General features: G+C 47.4%; 1 protein-coding gene across 1 annotated transcript; it reads left to right on the forward strand.

Annotated features, from left to right (window-relative positions):
• The first annotated feature begins 2,337 nt into the window (after nucleotides 1–2,337).
• On the forward strand, nucleotides 2,338–19,739 carry LOC311355342 (uncharacterized protein). The gene is made up of 20 exons (XM_084475107.1): nucleotides 2,338–2,834; nucleotides 3,621–3,741; nucleotides 5,221–5,272; nucleotides 6,251–6,295; nucleotides 7,260–7,348; nucleotides 7,631–7,724; nucleotides 7,914–8,053; nucleotides 8,548–8,753; nucleotides 9,936–10,039; nucleotides 10,724–10,894; nucleotides 11,148–11,302; nucleotides 11,972–12,077; nucleotides 12,357–12,429; nucleotides 12,910–12,952; nucleotides 13,084–13,494; nucleotides 13,804–13,947; nucleotides 14,664–14,798; nucleotides 14,909–16,699; nucleotides 17,021–17,132; nucleotides 17,544–19,739. Exons 1-20 carry the CDS (start codon nucleotides 2,669–2,671, stop codon nucleotides 18,747–18,749), a joined length of 5,364 nt encoding a protein of 1,787 aa, XP_084331233.1. The 5' UTR covers nucleotides 2,338–2,668; the 3' UTR covers nucleotides 18,750–19,739.
• Nucleotides 19,740–22,682: the final 2,943 nt, after the last annotated feature.

The following is a 22,682-nucleotide window of genomic DNA, read 5'->3' on the forward strand; positions in this document are numbered from 1 at the left end:
AACATTAATAATCCTCAATCACACAGGAATTCATGTGTCTCCAGCCTTCTCCTTCTCATTACTTCAGGCATCTTGAAGAAGCACCATTGAAGTGGTGATGCAAAGCTTTGTAGGAGTTCTATACAGCCTTCAGCGTTCTGGAGCTGCTGGCTGCCATCAAACATCAACGACCCTCCCAATCTTCTGCACATTCACTTCAAGTTGTTGTGCGAGTTGAGCTAGCTCACAGCAGTTCTTTGATGACCTGTGGTATAGTATCGTTTTTCTATGAAAGACGTGAAATGGTTGATATTATTTCCGTCTTTACATGGCTATTTACTGTATCACCCGCAGCCAATTCACATCTGTGATTGAGGCAGTGCCACACCATAAGATTGGGATATGTCTGCTGTAGACGGGTTGCTATTTCCTGCCTCACATGGCACTTGCACTATCACATGCAAAAGCAATTAAGTTTGCCTTTATGAGGCTTTCCTCCAGTCCCCATGTTTGGAGGCATTTTAGGAGACTCTTTTATATAGTTTCAGCTGACTGGCTTTCAAGCTCAACCAAATCCAGGATGTTAACTTCAGGCACATCATTTATGAAGGCATCAAATACACGACTGAGGCAGATGGCTTGCTAAGTGTAGTAGACTGATCAATCAAAACACAACAACTTTAGATTACAGCATGCATACCCTGTACTTACCCTGTAACTTGTACTTGGTACTTAAGACAAATTAACCCTCCCCCCCCCCCCCCCCCCCCCCCCCCCCAAAGCCTAACAGTTTGAATCCCTACACTCTGCAGAACATCAACAGCTATACAGTATACAGCTGACTATGGACCTTTGAGGTGTAGCACAGAAGATCACAGAAGAGTCATTTTGTTGTCTAAAATACTGTCTAAAATAAAATCAGAACCACAAGGTTCATTATACCACAGGATGCAAATAATAAGTGAAGAAATTAGGAATAGACGTTTTTCTCTTTATCTTTTGCAAATATAAACAATCAGTCAGCTGGAGCAATTTAGGAAGGAATGTCAGGGTTGTCATCCTGTCTTGTGACCAGCCTGTCTTCTGGTCACACCAGAAGTTTCCTGATCCGGCTGGACAGTAAGTTCTTCCAACGACCCCTTGACTGAACTGGGAGTCATGGTGGGCACCTCCCATAACCTGTTATCTTCATACTTCATACATAAATATTCGTTCAAATAGTCACTTAACCCACTAAAGGAAATGGAAAAGTCGTAAAAAAAAAAGCATAATATCACCCCCTTAAACAACTCGCCTGAAGACAGAAAAATGCCCATTTACAGATATTGGCGCATACCTTTAACCAATGGCGACATCTAGTGGACGGATAAGGATAAGGAATAAGATAAGGAACAGTTGCAGTGACAGCCGATTATTATATAGTTTTTTATTTATTCTATGTAACAGTAAAGACAGAATTGGGCAATGCATCGCATGACAATTTGTCATGCTAAGAGATACAATGATATAAAAGAGAAATAGCCTAGAACTTATATTTACAGCCTGGGGTATACTTTAATATCTCGAGAACCTGAAACAGAGAAGGCTCATACTCATAGAAATGAAACTAGCAACCCAGCAATTTAAACAGTTAACGTGCTTTGCCTCCTGGGATTTTGAATCAAGCTGAGACAGACATACAGGAATGCAGGCAGCTATATCCTTATACTGCAGCCTTTTAAATCACACGGTGTTAGATTGCTCAAGGTCTAAGTGGTGTTTTGTAAGTTGCAATGTCATCGGTGCGACGTCTCCTTCCCATGGGCCGCAGCTGGCCTACACCCAGGACGCATTGTACGCAATGTTGTACACGGCGTGGCTCCTGGACCATCAACGCTAGAGCAACTTCCTCTCCTGTCCTGTCCACATTACACAACAGCCTCGTTATCGTGGAGGATAAACGAAACCATACAAATCGTTGTAGTAGTTTTATACTACCGTAATATTGGATATTTCTGAAATATACGAGCGAAAGCAAAAAAAAAAAAAGCAACAAATTAGGTTTCGTTTTTTTTTTTTTTAACAAACAATGTCACAGTTCAAGTATTTCGTAGTTGTACGTATCACAAATTCAAACCTTTAAAAATAGAAAAATAAAAAACATATTTTTATTCAAATGATTTGGGGATACGTTATCGTGTGTGTGTGTGTGTGTGTGTGTGTGTGTGTGTGTGTGTGTGTGTGTGTGTGTGTGTGTGTGTGTGTGTGTGTGTGTGTATGTGTGTGTGGTGTGCGTGCTGACGGCTCGATGCCTCGTGCCCCGGTGGTCATGTGATGACGAGTCGTTGCTCGTGGAAACAGCTGGTAGTTTCTGTCAACGAGCGCTGCATCCAGCATGCAGCATGGGAGAGGAATAAAAGTTAAACCCGAGTAGGAATTGGTCAAATCTACTTTATTTTGAAGGTCTGATGCTAGTGGTGTGTCGCATGCTACCTCGTCCCGACAGTTTGGCAGAAGTAGAGCAGAACACGGCTTGTTATTAGCCTGTCTCGTCGGCTTCCAGTGTAACCCGGCGGCTAACACCTGCTAGCTTGCGGACTTGATTGGCAAGTCTGTAAAGTCGAATAACTTGGTGCCACTCTGTTGTCATCGTTTTTGCCTCGACTATTTATTTACTGACCGTCGGGACCGGGGTCTAGGTTCCGTCGACATGGCTCACGTCCATTACAAATTCTCCTCTAAACTCAAATACGACACGATGGTGTTCGACGGCCTCAACATTACGCTGAAAGACCTGAAGAGACAGATCATGGACCGGGAGAAACTTCGAGCCGCCGACTGCGACCTGCAGATCACCAACGCGCAGACGAAGGAAGGTAATTTGACGCCTCGGTAGACGGGTAGATCAACCGTGCTTTAATGGGGGGAATGGGTTTGGGTTCGGTTTATTCGGTCTGGATCCACGTGGTTCGTAAGTGACAGCTGGTCACGGTGGTCTGGGGTTGCGTCACCTGTGTCTGTGGATGAGGGCAGAAGCTTGGGAGAGTCACGACAAAGCAATGGTCCTAATGCACTGACACCTTTGCCACGACCACTTTTTGTTCAATAGGTTAACGTTGGGATAAGTAGTCTGTTACTCGTGTGATTAAAAAGATTGCCATGGTCTAAAAAAAGCCTGGCGTGGGTTTTCATGATAATGCTGGATCGTCAAAATGTAGCAAAAGCTGTAGCCTATTAAATAAAAAATATTTATTTGTATTGACATCTTGGGAGAATAATCTAAATTACGTGTTTGTATTGTAAATATGATTTCAAATATTTAATAGTATATGTGTAGACGGAAGGGTTCAATACATATCATTTAGAAATATAGAATAACAATGTTCCTTATTGTTATGGCTTATTCATAAAAAACACATTGAACATTTTTTGTCATTCTTTTAAATCTTTTCATATTCATACACCCCAAGTCAATAAGAAGCAATGGAGCCCAACGCTAAATGAGGGCTTTGTACAACTAAAACACTATAAAGCTTTATATATATATATATATATATATGTGTGTGTGTGTGTGTGTGTGTGTGTGTGTGTGTGTGTGTGTGTGTGTGTGTGTGTGTGTGTGTGTGTGTGTGTGTGTGTACTACCTCTCCATCTCCCCTCAGAGTACAAAGACGATGAGGATCTCATCGCTAAGAACTCCTCTATTATCGTGAGGAGAATCCCTATGGTGGGTGTCAAGTCATCGGGGAGCAAGACGACGTCCAAGACAATGTCCAAGACCACGTAAGTGTCAACAATTAGTGCTGTATTGTTGGCTCCTCACAGATTGTGACAAACCTTTCCTAGCAATTCAGTTCATTCATTGTTCCATTCATTATCTCTGATGGGAAATGTATCTTTAAACATTCATTAAAATGACATGTTTTACTGTTAACAGATGTGAGATTTTAAATGTCAAATGTTAAAAATAAAATATATATCATTTTTTTACTACTTTCCTGGAATTATCATTGGTAGTGCACACAATGTGCATGGCTTGGTTTGCAGTAGACTGCTCATCACATGTAGGTGCTCACATACTGCCCCAACAAACACAGACACCCAACTTCCCAATGTTGGCCAACACCTGTTTAACAAGTTCTCCAAAAATAAAACTTATGTTGCTTCTGTCAATTACCAAGCAATCTTGTTGTCTCTGTGATACATGTCTCTGTGATACATAAACCGCCAATCATTCCGAGTGATTAGCCATGGAACTGATCACGGTAGATTAACAAACCGATCAAACTAAAATGAAAGGTAGTCCTTGTCAAAGGCATTAGCCCTGTACAACAGACCTCATGTGGGAGTTGAAAAATCTAGTTTGGTTCTCAATACTCAGAAGAAAGCAGAAGAAATACTTTTGATGCATTAATAGCATGTCTATTAAGGCTATACTAATGTAGAGTGTACAGTGAGACATCCAAATATAGTCTTACCAGCAAATTTGCATTTATTAATATATTCTAAAGGCTACACTATGCCCACTCTGCACAACAATACCTTTTTAACTGGAAACATTGCAACAAGGTATCGGTCCATATGTTGTAAGCAATTCAGTCTTAAGCATTTTGAATACACGGCATATCTTTTATTGTGTTCAGTTAACCAAACTATCATTACGGAATTGGAAGTCAAAGTGATTTCAGTGAGCCAACAGAAATGCCTCTCAGTGAAACGAACAGGTGTAGAACCGCGGGCGGAAACCGCCTACTTAGTTTCAGCCCGAGGCACAGCGTGACAAATCAGTTATGAGCTCCCTTTAGGGAAACCACAGTAGGCTATTTACACTACTCAGTCAACCACACATGCATAGTGTGCATAGCAGTGCTTTCTTGCAGATGGGCGGTTGTGTTGACATTTATCATTATAAATCAAGTTTGTTGCCAACTGAACTGACTAACTGTTTGTCTAAGCCTGGAACCATCCTTTAGCTTTCTGTGTGTAGGGAATATCCAAATCATGTTTACACTGGTGTTTATAGTCACTATAAACACCAGTGTAAACATGATTCTCAAACCATAAAAATGCATGCCAGTTAGGTTTTTTTATTATCCACAAAATTTCTAAATTCATTGACTGTAGCCGGGGGATAACATTGAGTCTTGTCTAAACGGTAGTCAAAGCAATCCTTAATCATTATTTAACATGACATTGATGTCATTTTAAACAATTAGCAGGGGTGTGCCTGACTCATACTGCTGCTTTTCTTTGCTGTTTCAGGGACCGTTCTGACAACCAATTTCACCACCACGCCTTTGGATCTTCCAAAGCAGTACGTAACCCCGCAGCTAGATCAGTCTCTCTCAAATGCCCTCACAAAGTGTGTGTGTGTGTGTGTGTGTGTGTGTGTGTGTGTGTGTGTGTGTGTGTGTGTGTGTGTAACATTTCACCTGAAATGGGCTGACACATGCAAACACACGCCACCATTACATGAGTCACAACTCGCTGTTACATCTATATTCAGTATTATAGCCAGAAGTAGTTTTTTTTCAAGGAAAAGGCCTGTTCTTCAAAGAATGGTCTAATTTCATAAAGCTTCAAAAACATTGTTTTGTCTAGAAATATATATATTTTAAATTTTTGTGTGAGATAAAAAATATGTTTCCTAATAAACGTTTACATTATTCTAACTTGTATAATACTCTTTATTTGTCATGTCAAAAGGTGGTTTGTGACCACAGAGAATATCCCTGTTATGCAAACTCACAATCTATGTGTAAAGAGGGTGAGGTGGGGGGTGTGTTTGAAACGTAACGGGCTGGGGGGGACATTATCATGTCGTACTCTACCTCACAGATGGGCCGAGCCAACTGTCAAGTTAGCTTTCAGTTATGAGTCGGCTACTTAGGCCTTCATCGTCAAATTGGATGACGCATGTAGAAACTGAAAATTCATGTATTCATGTTCATGTATGAATAAGTATGAATGTGTATGTTGAGTTTCCGATACAGAAACTAAAGTAGTGATTTTGGCAATGCATATGGTAGATGAATGATGGAACGTGCTTGTATACTCACAACATAGATAGCTTCATTAGATTATCTTTTGGGCTTTGTGTCAGTAAGAACAGCACCATATTTGCATGATTTGAAGTGTCTATACAAATCACGGTCTGGGAATATACCCCTTGCATGTGCCCAAACTTTCCCTTATTTGGAACCAAACATGTGATCTAGTTTTTGCCATCCAACACACTTACTGGATGAATGGCTTGAGTCTCTATTTGACTATTGTTCTGTCCTTCCAACAGATGGATAACCAGAGTTTTTCCAGATCCCTCACCCTTCTCTCCCAGGTATACTCTTCAGTTCTGTTAATGACTTCTTATTTGCCAGTGATATAAATAGATGCACATAGAATTATACTATATAGAATTATAGTAGCTTATGTGCTTTGCGAGGCACGGCGGAAAAAATACAGCATTTGAGTGTCTGATAATCTTGCCTTATTCTCTATAGAGGAAATTAAAGGAAAGCACATTTAGGAAAGTAGCTCATCAGCATTAACTTTAGACTTGCTCAAATTTCTTGGCTGTGTGTTTTTATATGTTTTGACTTGTTCAAATAAAGTTGAATTTGGATTATTCTTCACTTTTTTTGATTATTGTTCTACAGCATGATTGCATGGTTTTTCTTTGCTCAGTTTGCTGAACAAAGTTGTACTCAATATTTGTGGTCTTGAATTTTATACCAAACTCTTTTACTGAGAGAATAGATTAAAGGGCCCCTATTATACCACCGGGTGTGAGTGTGATTAGCCATCACAAGCCGTTTGAAATTCTGCCTTTTCCTGTGCCTTGGTGACATCACAAGTGGGAGTGTACACCTCGATGTGTGCTGCATAGATCAGTCTACCAGCCTACTCAGTGGACCGTAGCTAATGTTGCTGATCTAATCATCATACATCTAGTTGGAAACTCCCACTTGTCAAGCCACTAAAACACAGGAAAAGGCAGAATTTCAAACAGCTTATAATCGCTAATCTCACTCAAACCTGGTGGTATAATAGGAGCCCTTTTAACAATTTATATTGTCACCTGTAATCATGAATTGCTGTATTAAAACATAAAATAGAGAAAGAGGACACTGTTTCAATGCCAATGCCATTTTTTATTGTAGAAAATTGACTTGCATAAAATGAAATTAAATCTGGTTGATGGTCTCAATGATTCCTGATGGGGGAGCGCCGTTAAGTGACAATCATAACACACATGTGACCCCCTCCCTTACCCCTCCCAACACGTGTGCGCACACACACAGACCTGCAATCTGGCCAATGCAAATGCGTCGGAGGAGGACAAAATCCAAGCCATGATGTCCCAGTCCAACCACGAATACGACCCTATGAAGTAAGTCCTACCCTCCCATTCAACTGCTGGAACAATTAAAACAGTTGACGACATGTTGCCTATGTTGGTATCATGTTAGCTATGGTGTGTCTTGTTTGGTGGTAGTTTGGTATTATGGTTCATAACTTGGCTCCTGTGTTATCTCCCCTGATATCCCATGCTTCTCTTGACCATACCTCTCCCTTGAGTGACCCCCTGACCCCCTGTTCCTGCTTCCTCATCCACAAAATAATTTGTACCTTCGACTTATTCAACGTATTTTTCTTCCCCATCTGTGTGCAGTTATGTGAAGAAGCACGGCCCTCCTCCACCCAACTACACCTGTTTCCGCTGTGGGATGAATGGCCATCACATCAGAAACTGCCCCACCAATGGGGTTAGAGGCGACGTGTTTTGTGTGTGTGTGTGTGTGTGTGTGTGTGTGTGTGTGTGTGTGTGTGTGTGTGTGTGTGTGTGTGTGTGTGTGTGTGTGTGTGTGTGTGTGTGTGTGTGTGTGTGTGTGTGTGTGTGTGTGTGTGTGTGTGTTTCACTTGATGTTCATGTGTGTCTGTCTCCCCTTGCTCAGGACAAGACCTTTGAATCCCTGCCCAAGATCAAGAAGAGCACAGGCATCCCTCGCTCTTTCATGGTGGAAGTGGACGACCCCAACATCAAGGGGGCCATGCTCACCCACTGCGGTCGATACGCCATTCCCACTATAGACGCGTGAGTGCCCACACTGACGTCCTTGACTCTGTAGCGTGTTGCATCTTCTTACCTTGCTCCGAACCGTGATCTGGTTTCTGTTGTGTTGGGGGCCGAAGCAACACACACGCACACACGCACACACACACACACGTACATTTCTAGAGTAGTGTGTTTTTCTCTTGAATAAGTATTAAAGCTGTTCCAAAACCAATTTAGGTTTCAATAATGTTTTTCATTCATTTGCATGAATCCGTATCGTACTATAAGTGATACTGCATTCAGGGTTTGTCAGGTTTATATACCGTCACACACACAGTGTGAGCATCCAACACTGAGGGTTGAATTTGCTCTCAAAAGGCAAGCTTTCCATCCAAGAGAGATCTCTTGTGTGCGTTACTGTTTTTTTACCCCAATCTCCCCAACGTGCTTCTATGTTTATCCCAGCCCCGTGAGAGCTCATCGTTGTCGTGTCTGTCCATGTGTGTATGGGTGTGGTTGCGTTCGTCCCCCAGCGAGGCCTATGCCAAGGGGAAGAAGGAGAGGCCTCCGTTCGCGCCCCCCCAGCCGCAGGCCGCGGGTGGCGAGGAGGAGGAGGAGAAGAAGAAGAAGAAACAGGAGGAGGAGGCCGTCCCCACGGAGCTGCTGTGTCTCATCTGCAGGGAGATGCTGCACGACGCGGTCCTCATCCCCTGCTGTGGAAACAGCTACTGTGATGACTGTGAGTACCTGGCAACCGGCCACGCCCCCCCCCCCCCCCCCACACACACACACACACACACACACACACACACACACACACACACACACGCACGCACGCACGCACGCACGCACGCACGCACGCGCATACATAAATACATGCATGCCCCACATACATACACACTTACATACATAAATACATGCATGCATACATACAGAAAAGCGCACACACACCACGCTCCACACAGCACACGCACACATCCTATATGTATCTATAGATCTATCTTTAGACATAGATCTATAGATATGTCTATATCTAATATATAGATATAGATTCATATTGGATGCACATGTACCTTTTCCCTTAAGCCCAAGTTGAAAGTGAATTTATTATTAGGGGACTGTGTGTGTGTGTGTGTGTGTGTGTGTCTCTTGACTGTGTTGCACTTCATGCCATTTTGTTTATATATATCAGTCTTCTGTTTTTCTGTCTCCAGTGGTCCCCAAGTTGTATGTATTCTTTGCACATGTGTTTTCATTAAAGATTTCTTTCCAATGTTTTGCACCAATAAATTGTTTACAATTTCACAAGGTCAATAAAATTCTGATTCTAAAATTGTATGGGTTTAACATTTTGTTTGATTGCGCATTGACACACACACTCACACAAGCTTATGATGTAAATTATCACATCAAATTACCACTACAACTAACACATTTGTTAATATACACATTGTTAACATATAGTTATGGTTGTGGAAGTAGTGGAGTTAATGTTCAAATTAATGCTTAAAACGTAGATGATATTGTGGGGTAGCTTAGCTCAGTGTTGGCCATATTACTCCTATATTTTGATCATTCAATTACTGGACAGCCAAGCTTCACACACAGATAACATGAAGAGGTCATCAAATGAATACATACCGCACATGTATGTACAATTGTATTTACTTGCATATTTCAGATTTACAATATGAATGTTATTTGTCTTCCAACATGGATACCTAGTAATCCTATCGAGACACCCATTTACATGCACATCTGTTCAAGCTTACACGAGTGCTTCAGCATCGCTCTGTGCATTCGAACACACACTCACTACCTCGGTCTTCCTTCCCCCCCCCCCCCCCTTTTTTTTTTTCTTTCTCTCCGGTTTCCTTCCCGCTCCATCTCTTCACCTCTCTTTCTACACTGTGCTACCCAGGCATCCGCAGTGCCTTGCTGGAGTCAGACGAGCACGTCTGCCCCACCTGCGACAAGGTGGACGTCTCTCCAGACACCCTGGTAGCCAATAAGTTCCTCCGACAGGTGAGAGGAGAGGATGGATTATAGGGAACATGAGGGCAGAGGAACACGGGTTCACTGGGCTGTGGCCCGGCCTGGGTGGGCGGAGGTTCTGCTCGATGGAGCCCGGTACACTGATTGAGGTTGTTGATGAAGCGGTCTGATGGTTTTATGCCACGATGTTATGCGATGATTGAATGTAAATTATCGATGTCCTGGTCGTTACATAACATTAATATTAATGCAACGATTCTTCCGGTTGATTGCCGTCAATTTTTCTTCTATATTACGCTTTAATGTGATTCCATTTTTTAAACTCTATAAACCCTTTATGTGCATTAACATATCTTATATTTGGGGCTGAGGATAGTGTAGTGGTGAGGGTGTATCCCTCCCAGCTAAAAGGTACTGGGTTCCATCCCTTCTCATTTCATGAATGAACATGCTTATTTGCTTATAGACCTGTGAAATTCTGATTATTCCCGTTCCCTACCATTTGGTATTGATTTATATCTATCCATGTCGTCTGTCTAAGCACTTTGTAAACTCTTGAGAATATTCTATAAAGTGAGTTCTAACTATTATCATCTCCATGTAGGGTAGCCTACCCGCAGCCATCCTTGAGTCAAATCCCTAAACACTACCTGCTCTGTAACGGCCGAGTGTCTTGGGATTAAAGCGTCTCTTCCGATCCATCTATCCCAACAGGCTGTGAACAGCTTCAACAACGAGGTCGGCAACATGAACAGCCTGGCGGCGACGGGACCCAGCACCCCCATGTCCCAAATGTCAAACCCCAGCCCTAGCCCCCATCCTCCACCCGTTTCTTCCACACAGATACGCCCCAAGACGCCCTACCAGCAAACTCGCCACCAGCAGGTTGGAGCTTTAATAGATCTTAACGTGTTCTGATTCTCAAGTTAATTTAGTGTCTATGGCTACTGGTGTGGTGTAACACTGTGGTGTTCCATTGTTTTGATTGCGTGAGCGCCAGTCTGCATCACCACGCCTTTATTGTGAAAATATCTTTTTTTTTGCGTTCCATTTAGATTATGAAAGGATTTTCAGGGTTTTAGAAAGAAAAAAAAGATGGCCGTGGCCTGATGTTTCTGTTGATTCGGTCTCTTCTTAGGACCCTCTCATGTCCCGCCCACCTCCTGCACACACCCCACCATTGGTTCAACCGAACACAATGTCTCCCGTAGCAACGGCCGCCTCATCTGCTTGCAGCACTCCAGTCAACTCTCCCCAACGTCCGCAGAACCAGCCAGACGCGCCCGGCAGCAAGTACGGCCGTACCTGTACACACAGTGTGTGCCCACATTTGTGTAAAGTTTGTGTAGCTCAGAGCAAAGTGCTACGCAAGCATAGTTGTTCACATGCCTGCATGTATATGTTTCATCTTCTTACCTCGTGGACGGTTGTTATTCGTCGCTGTGTGTAGAGGGCAGTGTTCCCCGGTATGGGGTCGCATGATATGCGTGTCGTGGCAGATTGTTTTCATTTTAAGGGTGTTACTGATCACTTCAGTGTAGCGTGGTGTTCATATCGTTGAAACTATGTCGGTGTAGCAGCAGATATCTAGTTGGAGATCACAAGAATTCTTTGGTCATGGGCCCAAAATGGTTGGGACACACTGTTCTAGGGGGTAAGAGCTGTGCTAGGGAGTACTTGGAGAGGTCTCGATTTAGATATAACTTACAACGTAAAATATGACTTGGTTTAATTTAGTTAAATATTATGTGTGGATAGTCCCTGATCAATAGACATAAATAAAAGCAAAGGCCATGATGATATATATATCATCATATAAATATATAATGATACAAAAATGATTATAGTATAGTAGGAAAAATGTTGTGGTCGGGTGTGGATGAAAGGATGTGTGAGTGGAACTGTTGGGGGAGCTGTGAGGTACAGGAGACTATAAAGGCGTGTTTTGTCTTCGTCCTCCAGAGAGGCCGAGGCAGAGGTTTCCAGCGATGCAGCCGAGCCTTTCGTTCCATCTGGGTCCTCCTCCCCGACGGAGGGCCCAGTCACTCCCCCGCCACTGATGCCCCCGGTAAACACACGCAGACAGGCACACACACACACACACACACACAGGCTTAATTTAAAGCGAATTGAATTTTTTAGCAAACATTTTGTGATTGATTGATCAAAGTATGTATCATTGTAATGATGCCTTATTCAATAATTGAGAAGAAGAGATTGAATCACAAACACTCACACAAAGTATTAGGTATTGCTAGATTAAACTGTCAATAAGGAGCCTTGAATAATATACTGTCGATACAGAGCCTCTCATAATCTTCATATGTATGTGTGTGTTCTTACTCAGGGTTACCATGTTCCAGTGGCAGACCTGGAGTCCACCAGCCCTAATAACACAAATACACAAATGTCCCCAACATGTGAGTTACAGCAGGCCATAATAATTTGTAATGGCAGCATTAACATTATATATCATTCTATTAGAAAATGACAAGCGAAGACGTGTTCTTCACTGTAAGTCGATCAGTTAATGCTTGCATTTGCAGTTTATTTATTGTTTGCAAATTATGAACCAGCTCGTGTGGCATCTGTTGTTGTCAGAGAAAGGCAGTATGTCGACTAAGCATCTTTCCTAAATCTCTGATGACGTATCATGTTTGATCTGCTGATGGAGTACAGTACATTTGTGACATATTGTACCTTTAACACGCTGACAATGCTGTGGAATCCAATTACCCAAATGATCAAGTATGATTTTTACGCTGTGATTCAAGGCCCTCATTTGACTGGACTTTTTTTTCCAAAATACTTAACAGAGTAAATCCAGTTTTGTGTGCAAGCATCCGAGAAGAGGCTACATATTTAAAGCAAATGTGATATTATTTTTACGGCCCTCACAGACCCGACAGACGGACACTCGGAACAGCCACCAGTCAAGGAGAGGTCAGTGACGTCACCGTCCTGCAGTGACTCAGTTTGTTAGCGTGGTTCTTTTAGATGCAAGCACCCGACTGTACTCGTACCTCAAAGCGTCCACCTCTCCGTGTTTATTGACTCCCTCTTCCCACCCCCAGCGCCTCAACCCCCTCTGGTCTTGTCGTCGGCGGGGCGTGGACCTACCCCACGGAGGGTCCCGGCCCGTCCCTCCCACCCCCTCTTCACCCGTCCTCCGGCCCCCCACCCATCCTCCCCCCACCGCCCGTCCTCCCCCTCCCCCCTCCTGCTGTGTCTCATCCGCCTCCGAACCAGCAACACTTCCATCCACCGCCATCTCCCTTCCCCGCCATGCCCTTCCCCCCGTACCCGGGCTTCCCGCCAGGGTACCCGTTCACGGCCCCTCCCTGGGCGCCCCCTAGCCTGCCCTCTATCTGCCCCACGGTCCCCCCTCCCACTCTCCCCTCCACCTCCTCCTCCACCTCCACCTCCATCCCCCCTCTCATTCCAAAGGAAGAGATGTACCAGCACCAGAGGAGAATGAGGGAGAGGTGAGCTCCGCCTGTTTCCAGTTCTCGTCGTCGTTGCAGCTCACCTGCTCGTGGGCTTTATCCAGAAGTTTGTTGAACGGCAGGAGCCTACGGGGGTTGGGGGGGGGGGGGGGAGAATTCGTGGACATTTGGATATTGGATTATATATATTGGATTATTTGGATAGTGGATATTTGCCTAACTACAATGTGTATGTTGCTCCTTTTAATAAGTCTATCCAAACCACCCAATCGATCGCTTACCCATCATGGTAAAAGGCAACTCTGTGGGAAATGTACGAACCCCCCTGTCTCTCTTTCTCTCCAACAGATCCTCCTCTGGCCGGGGGCCTAACAGAGACCGGCAGACCCAGCACAGACCCCAGCCCACCGTGGACGAGATGGGCGGTGACTTCGCCAAAGAGCTGCTGGAGTACAGACGGATGCAGAAGCAGAGGAGACGCTCCTACTCCAGGTTGGTCCACATCGGCCTCCCAAGTCCCTGGTCGTCTCCCGTGGCTGTCAGACAGCTGCGTGAGAATGTGTCTCGATTAGTAGGGGAGTGACACTTCAAAGAGCCAGAGGCTGCCCGGCCCTCCTCTCCCTGTTTGTTCCCAGCCTCCCTCAGCTACCTCACAGTGTGGTAGTATGCTCACCCTCCGGTCCACCTCCTCTACAGCCTAACTGACTGCCGGTGTCTACCTGGCCTTGCCCCGTATCCCTTCCCTCAAGAGCGGCAGCGTGGCAGACCTAATTACTTTCGGGATGAAGCGCCTACCGCCCACAGTGGCAGAGGCAACCCAACCTAACTCATCTTCAATGACAGTGAATTAATGGCACCACTAAGTCTTCCACTTACCAGGCGTTTGGCCCCCATCTATCCTCCACCCATGCCGAGTTCTCCTGGAGGACAGCCTTGGCCACACTCTTGTTGGTCAGCTCTGCTGTGCGACACCCCAGCTCTTGGCGCCGGGGCTGGGGCCAGACTAGGGGGTGTTAAACAGAACTATTTAAATGTTTGACATTGTTTGAATGCAGTACTACCTTTGGGCAAAAGGCCTGTATCTTCCTAATATATTACCACGATGCATGGTAAGCGGGATATGTAATATTGTCCTGTAGTACTATGCACATGACTCAATTTAATTAATTTGTGCTCTCTCTCTCTCTCCCACGCTCTCTCTCTCTCAGGTCGCCACAGAGAAGTTCCTCCGTCAGCCAGATGTCCTCAGATTCCTACTCCCGCTCCAGGAGCTACTCCCGGTCCCCGTCCAGGTCCCCTGGTCGCTTGCGCTCCAGAGGAGGCAGATCTAGGTCCAGATCTAGGTGCGGTACCATTCATTGTGGCCACCTTTTGATTTCAAATGGTGGAACTGCTTGACGGGGTCCAACCTGAGGATTCTCAACCGACGAAGTCCTTTCTTTTTCATCCCCAGATCCAGGTCCCGTCCACATCACAGACGGCGCTCCGCCCGTCGCCACGCCGACCGCTCCCATTACCACGGTTACAAGCGGTCCGGTTCCCCGACACCGCCCTCGTCCTCCCCGTCTCGCCGCAGGAGGAGCTCCAGGTCCCGGTCGGGGTCCCGCTCTCGATCCTGGGGGTCTCGCCAGAAAACGTCCGCAGGCGGCCGCCGCCGCCATCGTCACCGCGCCAGGAGTCACCGCGATCACCACGGCAACCCAGGGAAGCGGCGCACGCCGTCGTCCTGTGACCACTACCGGCACCACGCCGGCTGCGACGTGGAGCGCTACCGCCTGTGGGAGAAGGAGTACATGGAGTGGTATGAGAAATACTTTGGGAACTACACGGGGAAGCCCCACCACCTCCAGCCGCCGCCGCTCCTCCCTACTCCCCTACGCCCCGGCTGCGGTCGACCGGCGCCGACGTCCGACCAGCGTCCGTATCCCTCTTCCTCCTGCTCCTCAAAGTACACCGAAGCCCACCCCAGACGGGCCTCCTCCGCAAAGAGGAGCCGCACCCCTCTGCGGCAATCGCCCGACTGCAGCCCCTCTCCGGCCAGCGACGAGGACTCCGGGTCGCTGACCTACCAGCAGAGGTGCTCCGAGATGTACGGGCATCAGGGGTCGCACCGGGAGGGGCCCGAGACCAAAGTCCGCGCCAGGCCCGCCCCGGAGCGCTCTGCCACCGCGCCGACCGCCTACAGGCCCCCGGCCATGGACCCCGGCGACCAGAGTCACAAGAAGAAGAGGAAGAGGGGGAGAGGCGAGAGGGACGGTGCGGATATCGGAGAAGCAGAGGAGTCGCCGCCCCTGGGCACCTCCTGCCCGTCGCCCGGCCGCGGCCGCAGGGAGGGGAGGAGCAAGCACGACAGCCCGGGTAGTACCCCGGTGCGCGACGTGACGGACCCAGGAGACGAGGCCTGGGGTAGCCCCTACGCTGGGACTCTGAGGGGTGACGGCGGACGACGGGGCCGGGGACAGCCGGGCGACGAGGGCTCCGCCGCGGAGCCCAGCCGGGCTGGAGAGGCGGGCAGACCGAAGGACGGAGACCCGCGTCCGGATCACTCCATGTCGGGGAGAAAAAGGAGACGGGAAGAGGAGGGAAACGGCGAGTCCCCGAGGAAGGAACTCCTTCTCGGCGACCGGCGCCCCGGACCCTCCTCACACGGGAGTGAGAACGCAAAGTCAGGGCGGGGCGGAGAGTACTCGATGCAAGGGACCGGGAGAAAGCCAAGCGCGAACGCGGAGAAGGGGCCGGGCACCCGCCAATCACCGACCGAGAGCCCCCTCTGGGAAGGAGTGACGAAGATGAGGAAGCCCGAGAGGAAGACCATCAGCATCAACATCAACCTCGGAGGCCAGCCGGACGAGGCGCTGAAGGCGGGCGAGGCTGAGCCGACGGCCGGCAGCTTGGCGGAGGAAGAAAAGACGGACGCAGGAGATGAAAATGAGGACGCAGCCACGGGGAAGGCAGAGGAGGAAGATGTGGAAGACAAGGGAAGAGTAAAAAATCGGACAAGCATCCGGAAAGCCACGGAGGAACCAGTTGGTGGAGGAGAGATGATGAAGACCATGGAGAAGAAGAGGAACAGAGGAGCTGATGGAGGCAAGGTGATGGAGGAGGAGGAGGAGGAGGACTTGAGGGCAGGAACGAGGGCGAGGCAAAGTGGTGAGGAGCCGGGGGAGTGGATGGAGGAGAGGGCCAAAGCCCCTGGAAGAAGGAGCCAAAGCACCTCAGCAGCCGGGGAAACAGTCCACGCAAGGTTACTGACGTTTGCATACTGACTAAATCACAGCTACTCTGTGACTGAAATTACTTTGAAGCTTTTGAATTTGTGCATTTTTCTTGGTCAGCAGTAGGCACAGCTGATTCTGCTTATATTTAACCAAAAAAAAAAGCCCTTTCTCCTTCGGATCTTCCAAAGTCAATAAAAACAAGTCGAAAACAAGTAGTAGTAGTAGTTGATCATCAGAGTTTGAGATGGGCACTTTTGTCGAGAGAGCTGCGGCTTGAGCAAAGCTTTGAAACTGCTACGATAGCGTTGGACTCTAACACTGTTATGTGGTTCTGTTTCTGTGTATAGGAGAGATCTAAGCGAGGAGCGCCAGGAAAGAAAGATGAAAACAAAGTCTCTGGAGAACTACAGTAGCAAGGACGGCTTCCTCCACCCAGAGGACAAGATGGTCCTCATGAAGGTGTGTCAAAGCCCCAGGGCTCTAGTCGAAACCCCAGGGCTCTAGTCAAAGCCCCAGGGCTCTAGTCAAAGCCCCAGGGCTCTAGTCGAAACCCCAGGGCTCTAGTCGAAACCCCCAGGGCTCTAGTCAAAGCCCCAGGGCTCTAGTCAAAGCCCCAGGGCTCTAGTCAAAGCCCTAGGGCTCTAGTCAAAGCCCCAGGGCTCTAATCAAAGCCCCTAGGGCTCTAGTCAAAGCCCCAGGGCTCTACTCAAAACCCCAGGGCTCAGGTCACAACCCCTATGGCTCTAGTCAAAACCCCTAGGGCTAAGGTCAAACCCCCAGGGCTAAGGTCAAACCCCCAGGGTTGGAGCTGGAGGAGTTGATGGGTATGCGAGATTCAGACCCAGTTTTGACCTACTCTCCTCTTGCCAGGTTCGTTCCAGACGGGAGCCGCTGGAAGGCGAGGACGAGGAGCCCGCGGGGAAAGAGGAGCCACCATCCACGGAGGCTCAACACGCCGCCGCCGCCTGTGGACCCGTTTCTGTCGCCGTGCCAAAGAAGAGGGCCACCGCCAGAGACGGGGACACCCCGGAGGACGTAGCGAGAGCACCGCGGCGCTGGGAGGCCGAGAGGGAGAAGGAGCCGGGGAGGAGCAGAGAGACGGCCCGGAGGAGGTCCAGGGAGGCGGAGGAGGGGGGCTTCGCTCCGGCCTCCCCCGTCCGCAAAGAGCCGAGCACCGCCCCGGAGCGCAGGGCCTCGCCGGCCCACGCCGGGCTGGGGTACAACCCCGGTAGTTCAGGGCGGGGGGAGGGGAAAGACGGGCGGGGCCAGCAGGGGAGGAGAGCGAAAGAGAGCGAGCGGGCGAGTGGCGAACGGAAGAGTTCTCACTCCTCGCGCTCGACCTCCTCCTCGTGGACCGCCGGCGACAAGAGGGGGCGAGAGCCCGACGATGGCAGGGCGAGGAACCCGGAGCGCGGCGGTGGCGGCGGTGGCCCCGGCGCCGGCGGGACGTCCCAGTCGTCCTCCTCCTCCCGCTCCTCCTCCTCCTCCTCGTCCTCCTTCTCCCAGCCCGACGGCGTTCCCCAGCAGGCGGCGGCGGCGGCGGCGAGCGTCTCCGGCGGCGGGAGACGCGGCGATGGGCGCTACAGAGAACACGACGCCGCGCCGTCCCGCCGCGACAGGAAGGCCGTCGCCGCTCACCGGGAGATGGCGGTGGCCACGCCCCCGGACAGACACGACGACTCGGAGGCCGGGAAGCACCACCACCACCACCACCGGCGACCTCATCCACAGCATCGTCGTAACCAAGACAACCATCACGAGCATCACCCCGTCCGAGAGCAGAGGGACCACCGCAGCCCGACGGAGAGGCCCCCGGGGGCCCCCCAGCCCGGCGGCCACGCGCCGGGTGGCTCCGAGAGGAGGGACCCGCGCCCCGCCTCCTCCCAGCGCTCGGCCCAGCAGGGGGCCGGCGCGGACCCGCCCGGGGGCCCCCGGGGGCCGGACAAGCCCAGGCTGGACGTGTTCTCCCGGGGCCGGGACGCTCTGCTGCGACCGCGGAAGCCCATCGACATTAAGATCATCAGCGGGGCGTCTCTGTTCCAGCACGCCAACCTGGAGGAGAAGAACAGGGTGTAGGAGCCAATCACAAGACGAGCTCCTCTCACACAGGTGGCTGCACTAGTGTTTACAGCAACGGCGCCCTCACATGGTGAGGAGTGGGATGATAATAAATAATATAATATGGGAACAAGGCAAGAAAAAAAAAAAGAGAATTTTGTTTGACAATGTGGTTTGCCATGTATAGGTGCAACGTTTTTGTTGACTACGTTGTTACTTTAGAAACCGCTGCTTGTAGATTTTCGTGTTGAAGAATGTGGCAAAAGAAAAGAAAATGAACTAACAATCAGTAACAGGGAACCATATGTTTACCGTTGGTTCTAACCAACTAGCCTTAGTTCTAGAGTGGGCTTGGCCTGTTAGTTTAATTTATATTATAATTTATTCATTTATATTTTAACACTGCCAAGCTCATTTCTCGCCTCCGCATCGGTGCCTTGATTGAAGCACTAGCCAAAATGATCTTTACTTGAATAACAGGGATGGTGTGTGTGTATGTATTTATGGTGCAGATTTATTTACTCATGACAAACGTTTACTATTAGTCTCTCTCAAAATAGGTTTGGGTGATCCCAAACCTACTTTGAGAGAGACTAATGAAAGCGTTGTGCACATGAATGGAGTAAGACTAATTCTTGAACGGGTAGCAGAGAGGGAAGCACTTTATAGTATGAACATTCATAGACTGGCGTCAGCGGTCAAGCCTGATTTTGTGAGCGTCCAATACTGCAACATCACAGCTTTAATTGCCTTAAATATGTACGAGTAAATCTTCTGCATCATTGTTCTGGATTGAGGGGACTAGAAAGAGGTCTAGAAAGATTTGGAAAAAAAAGATGGCGTGGATTGCTGCTGATATGAAATGTGCACTGTGAATTTATAATTTCTTTAACCCTCTGCGTATTATTATTTTGTGAACCTTTTGTTTAAAAATCAAACACACCGTGTGGATGAATAGCTTACCAAAATGTGTTGGACTTTTTTTTTCTGGTCAGAAATAAATACAAAATCGACCAACAATAGTGACTCTTTGTGTTTTTATTTCTGAGTTGGCTTAAAAAAGGGATTCTTTTTCTGACCTGAACCCAACCAATATTTTTTTATTAATGTTGGAATGTCTTTTTGTTTGTCAATCATGCTGCCATTCAGAAGTTGTAAGCGTGCCAGACAGGCAGACAGACAGACACACTGGAGCACTGACCTATAACAGAACAATCATCCAGATTGACAGGTACAGAGCATCACACAGTAACAGAATGGCAGCTGGCAGATAAAGACTGACATCAAGGTGGTGCATGACAACCAGGATTCAATTACAAATGACAAATTCACAATCCCCAGAGTCAATCATAGATTTGCGTACATCAGACCTTGGTTCTCCATAGAAAGATGACTTGAGAATCGGGAAACCGAAACGATTCACAAAATAACAGCAAAAGTACATAAAACACCAAACAGATTAGAAACCAAATGTAATAGATGGGCAGCCGCGGACACGGTAGAGAGACCTGCTCACAGGCAGACCGGAGGCTGCGTGAGGAGAGGACGCAGACAGATGACTACATCATGGGTAGAGATCAGTGCTGAGCCAAACCAGTTGGAACACAGCATCCCGTCGGCACACTCGGATCCTGCAAGAGGTTTGCTGTTTTATTTCCCCATTCTGCTAATTTCCATCGTCCTATCTTCTGTCTGCTGTCCTTGTACACTTTGTTTCCAAGTTGCAATTTCACTGTGTCCTTCTAATCCTGCCGTTTTCTGTCTTGACGTTCTCTTCTGTGTTTCAATTCTGCCTTCCTTTGTGTGCCAGCGACATGTGCTGTCTCAGGGCACTTTGCCAATGATGCCTTGTGTGTGTGTGTGTGTGTGTGTGTGTGTGTGTGTGTGTGTGTGCGTGCAAGCGTGCGTGTTTGTGTGGTATTATGCATGAACCGACATTAACAGCATGGCTTAATTCTTTAAGTCACAGACCGCAAGGCCAACAGACAAATAACAAGGTTGTGCTACATTTGAATTGACTGTGTTTGACTATTTGGAATTTACAATCATAAATGTTGGAAGATAAATCACATGCATCATACTGTAGTGGATGTATTTAATGTACAAGAACACACACACCACATACACACACCCACTGATTGATAGATAATAACATCAGTGTATCAAAGTATCAAAACATCACCATAACCCCAGTAGTATAATATTTCACATGCACAATTTATTGGTATGTCTGGGATTTTTCTTAATCCCTGTCTGGGTTATTAGCGACCTCTACTGGAGAAGTCTGCAGTGTACAACAACATATGTCCACAATTGCGAGATAATGGTACACAAAGGCAATGTCATGAAACTGCATGAAAGGAATTACGTACCTGTTGTGTCCTGGAACAATACAACAGAGTTATGTTTATTGATGTATGCATCCAATAACATCAGTTAAGGTAACTATTGTTATATTTCATGACACTATTTATAGCGTTTTGTTGTTTTGTTACCTTTTTATATTTTGAACTATTTTGTCACCGATCACAGGCATACCATATTGCCGAGAATACGACGCACTGACATGCAAATAAGTATCCGTTCTAGAATTAATGAAAAGAATAGAGTGATACATCCTGAAGGAATCCCAATTTTCCAGGGCCTCTCTCTCTCTCTCTCTCTCCTCTCATGTTGGCGTGTCAATTAAATTAAATTTTGTTTACTTTATTTACCAATAATAAAATATGTGTTGTTAAAGCAAAGTAATACATTAATGAAATGACAATAATATCAGTAATTATAATTATAGGTGAATTAACATAATAAATAACAATACACAAGTTAATTAAGAAATTTCTCTCTCTATCTGTCCCTCATGTTGGCCTGGCTCTCTCTCTCCATCTCTCCCTTCCTCTCTCTCATGTGGCCATGTCTCTCTCTCTCTCTCCCTCCCGTTCTCTCTTGTTGGCATGTCTCCCTCTTTCTCTCTCTGTCACTCTCTCTCTCTCTCTACCTCCCACTCATGGTGGCATCTCTCTCTCGTTCTCTCTCTCTCTCATTGGCATATCGCTCTCTCTCTATCTCTCCCTCCCACTCATGTTGGCATGCCTCTCTCTCTCTCTCTGTCTCTCTCTCGCTCTGATTTTGGCAGGTCTCTCTGTGTTTCATGATGTGCCAGGGAGGAAAGCTGGTTGTGAAAGAGGGACGCTATTGGTAGCAGATGTTTCTTTGGCAATGATGGAATGTGTTGTCTGTTTCTGTGTGTATGCGTGTATGCATGTGTGTGTGTGTGTGTGTGTGTGTGTGTGTGTGTGTATGTCTGTGCCTTCATGTCAACAGGTTGTTATGGCTGAGGCTGTCTCTATTATAGCTAATCTTGTATGCGACTCAGAATTTGCCATGCTGTCAGGTAAAAGTCTCCCCCTCTATTTTTATGCCTGTGCGTATCTATCTCTATTATTTGCATCCCAGTGTGTGAGTGAGTGTGTGCCCTCTGTAACCTGGCCCTGTCTGTGACCACAAATGTGCAGAGAATAACAATGAGTTGTTCAGCTTGTACACTCTGTGTGTGTGCCTGTGTGTGTGTGTGTGTGTGTGTGTATATCTGTGTGTGTGAGAGAGCCTGTGTGTGTGCGTGTGTGTGTATATATGTGTGTTTGTTTGTGTGTGTGTGTGTGTGTGTGTGTGTGTGTGTGTGTGTGTGTGTGTGTGTATGTGTGTGTGTGTGTGTGTGTGCATGTGTGTGTTGAGTGCCTTTGCCAAGGGCCAGCACTGCCCTATTGAGCTGGAGAAAGAGATTTGAACAGCAACCCTCCTCGTATTCCTGATTTACCTCTGCTTGACTCCTGTTGAAGTCTGTGGCCAGCAGGAAGCAGTGAGCAGAGCAAACAGGCTTCACACACAGACTGGTCACAGTGGCAGGATGGGAAGAGGGAAGGAAACCACTTGACAAGACAAGACCACTTGAAA

The sequence above is a fragment of the Micromesistius poutassou genome (assembly GCF_964030765.1).
Source record: "Micromesistius poutassou genome assembly, chromosome: 1".
NCBI classification, from domain to species: domain Eukaryota; kingdom Metazoa; phylum Chordata; class Actinopteri; order Gadiformes; family Gadidae; genus Micromesistius; species Micromesistius poutassou.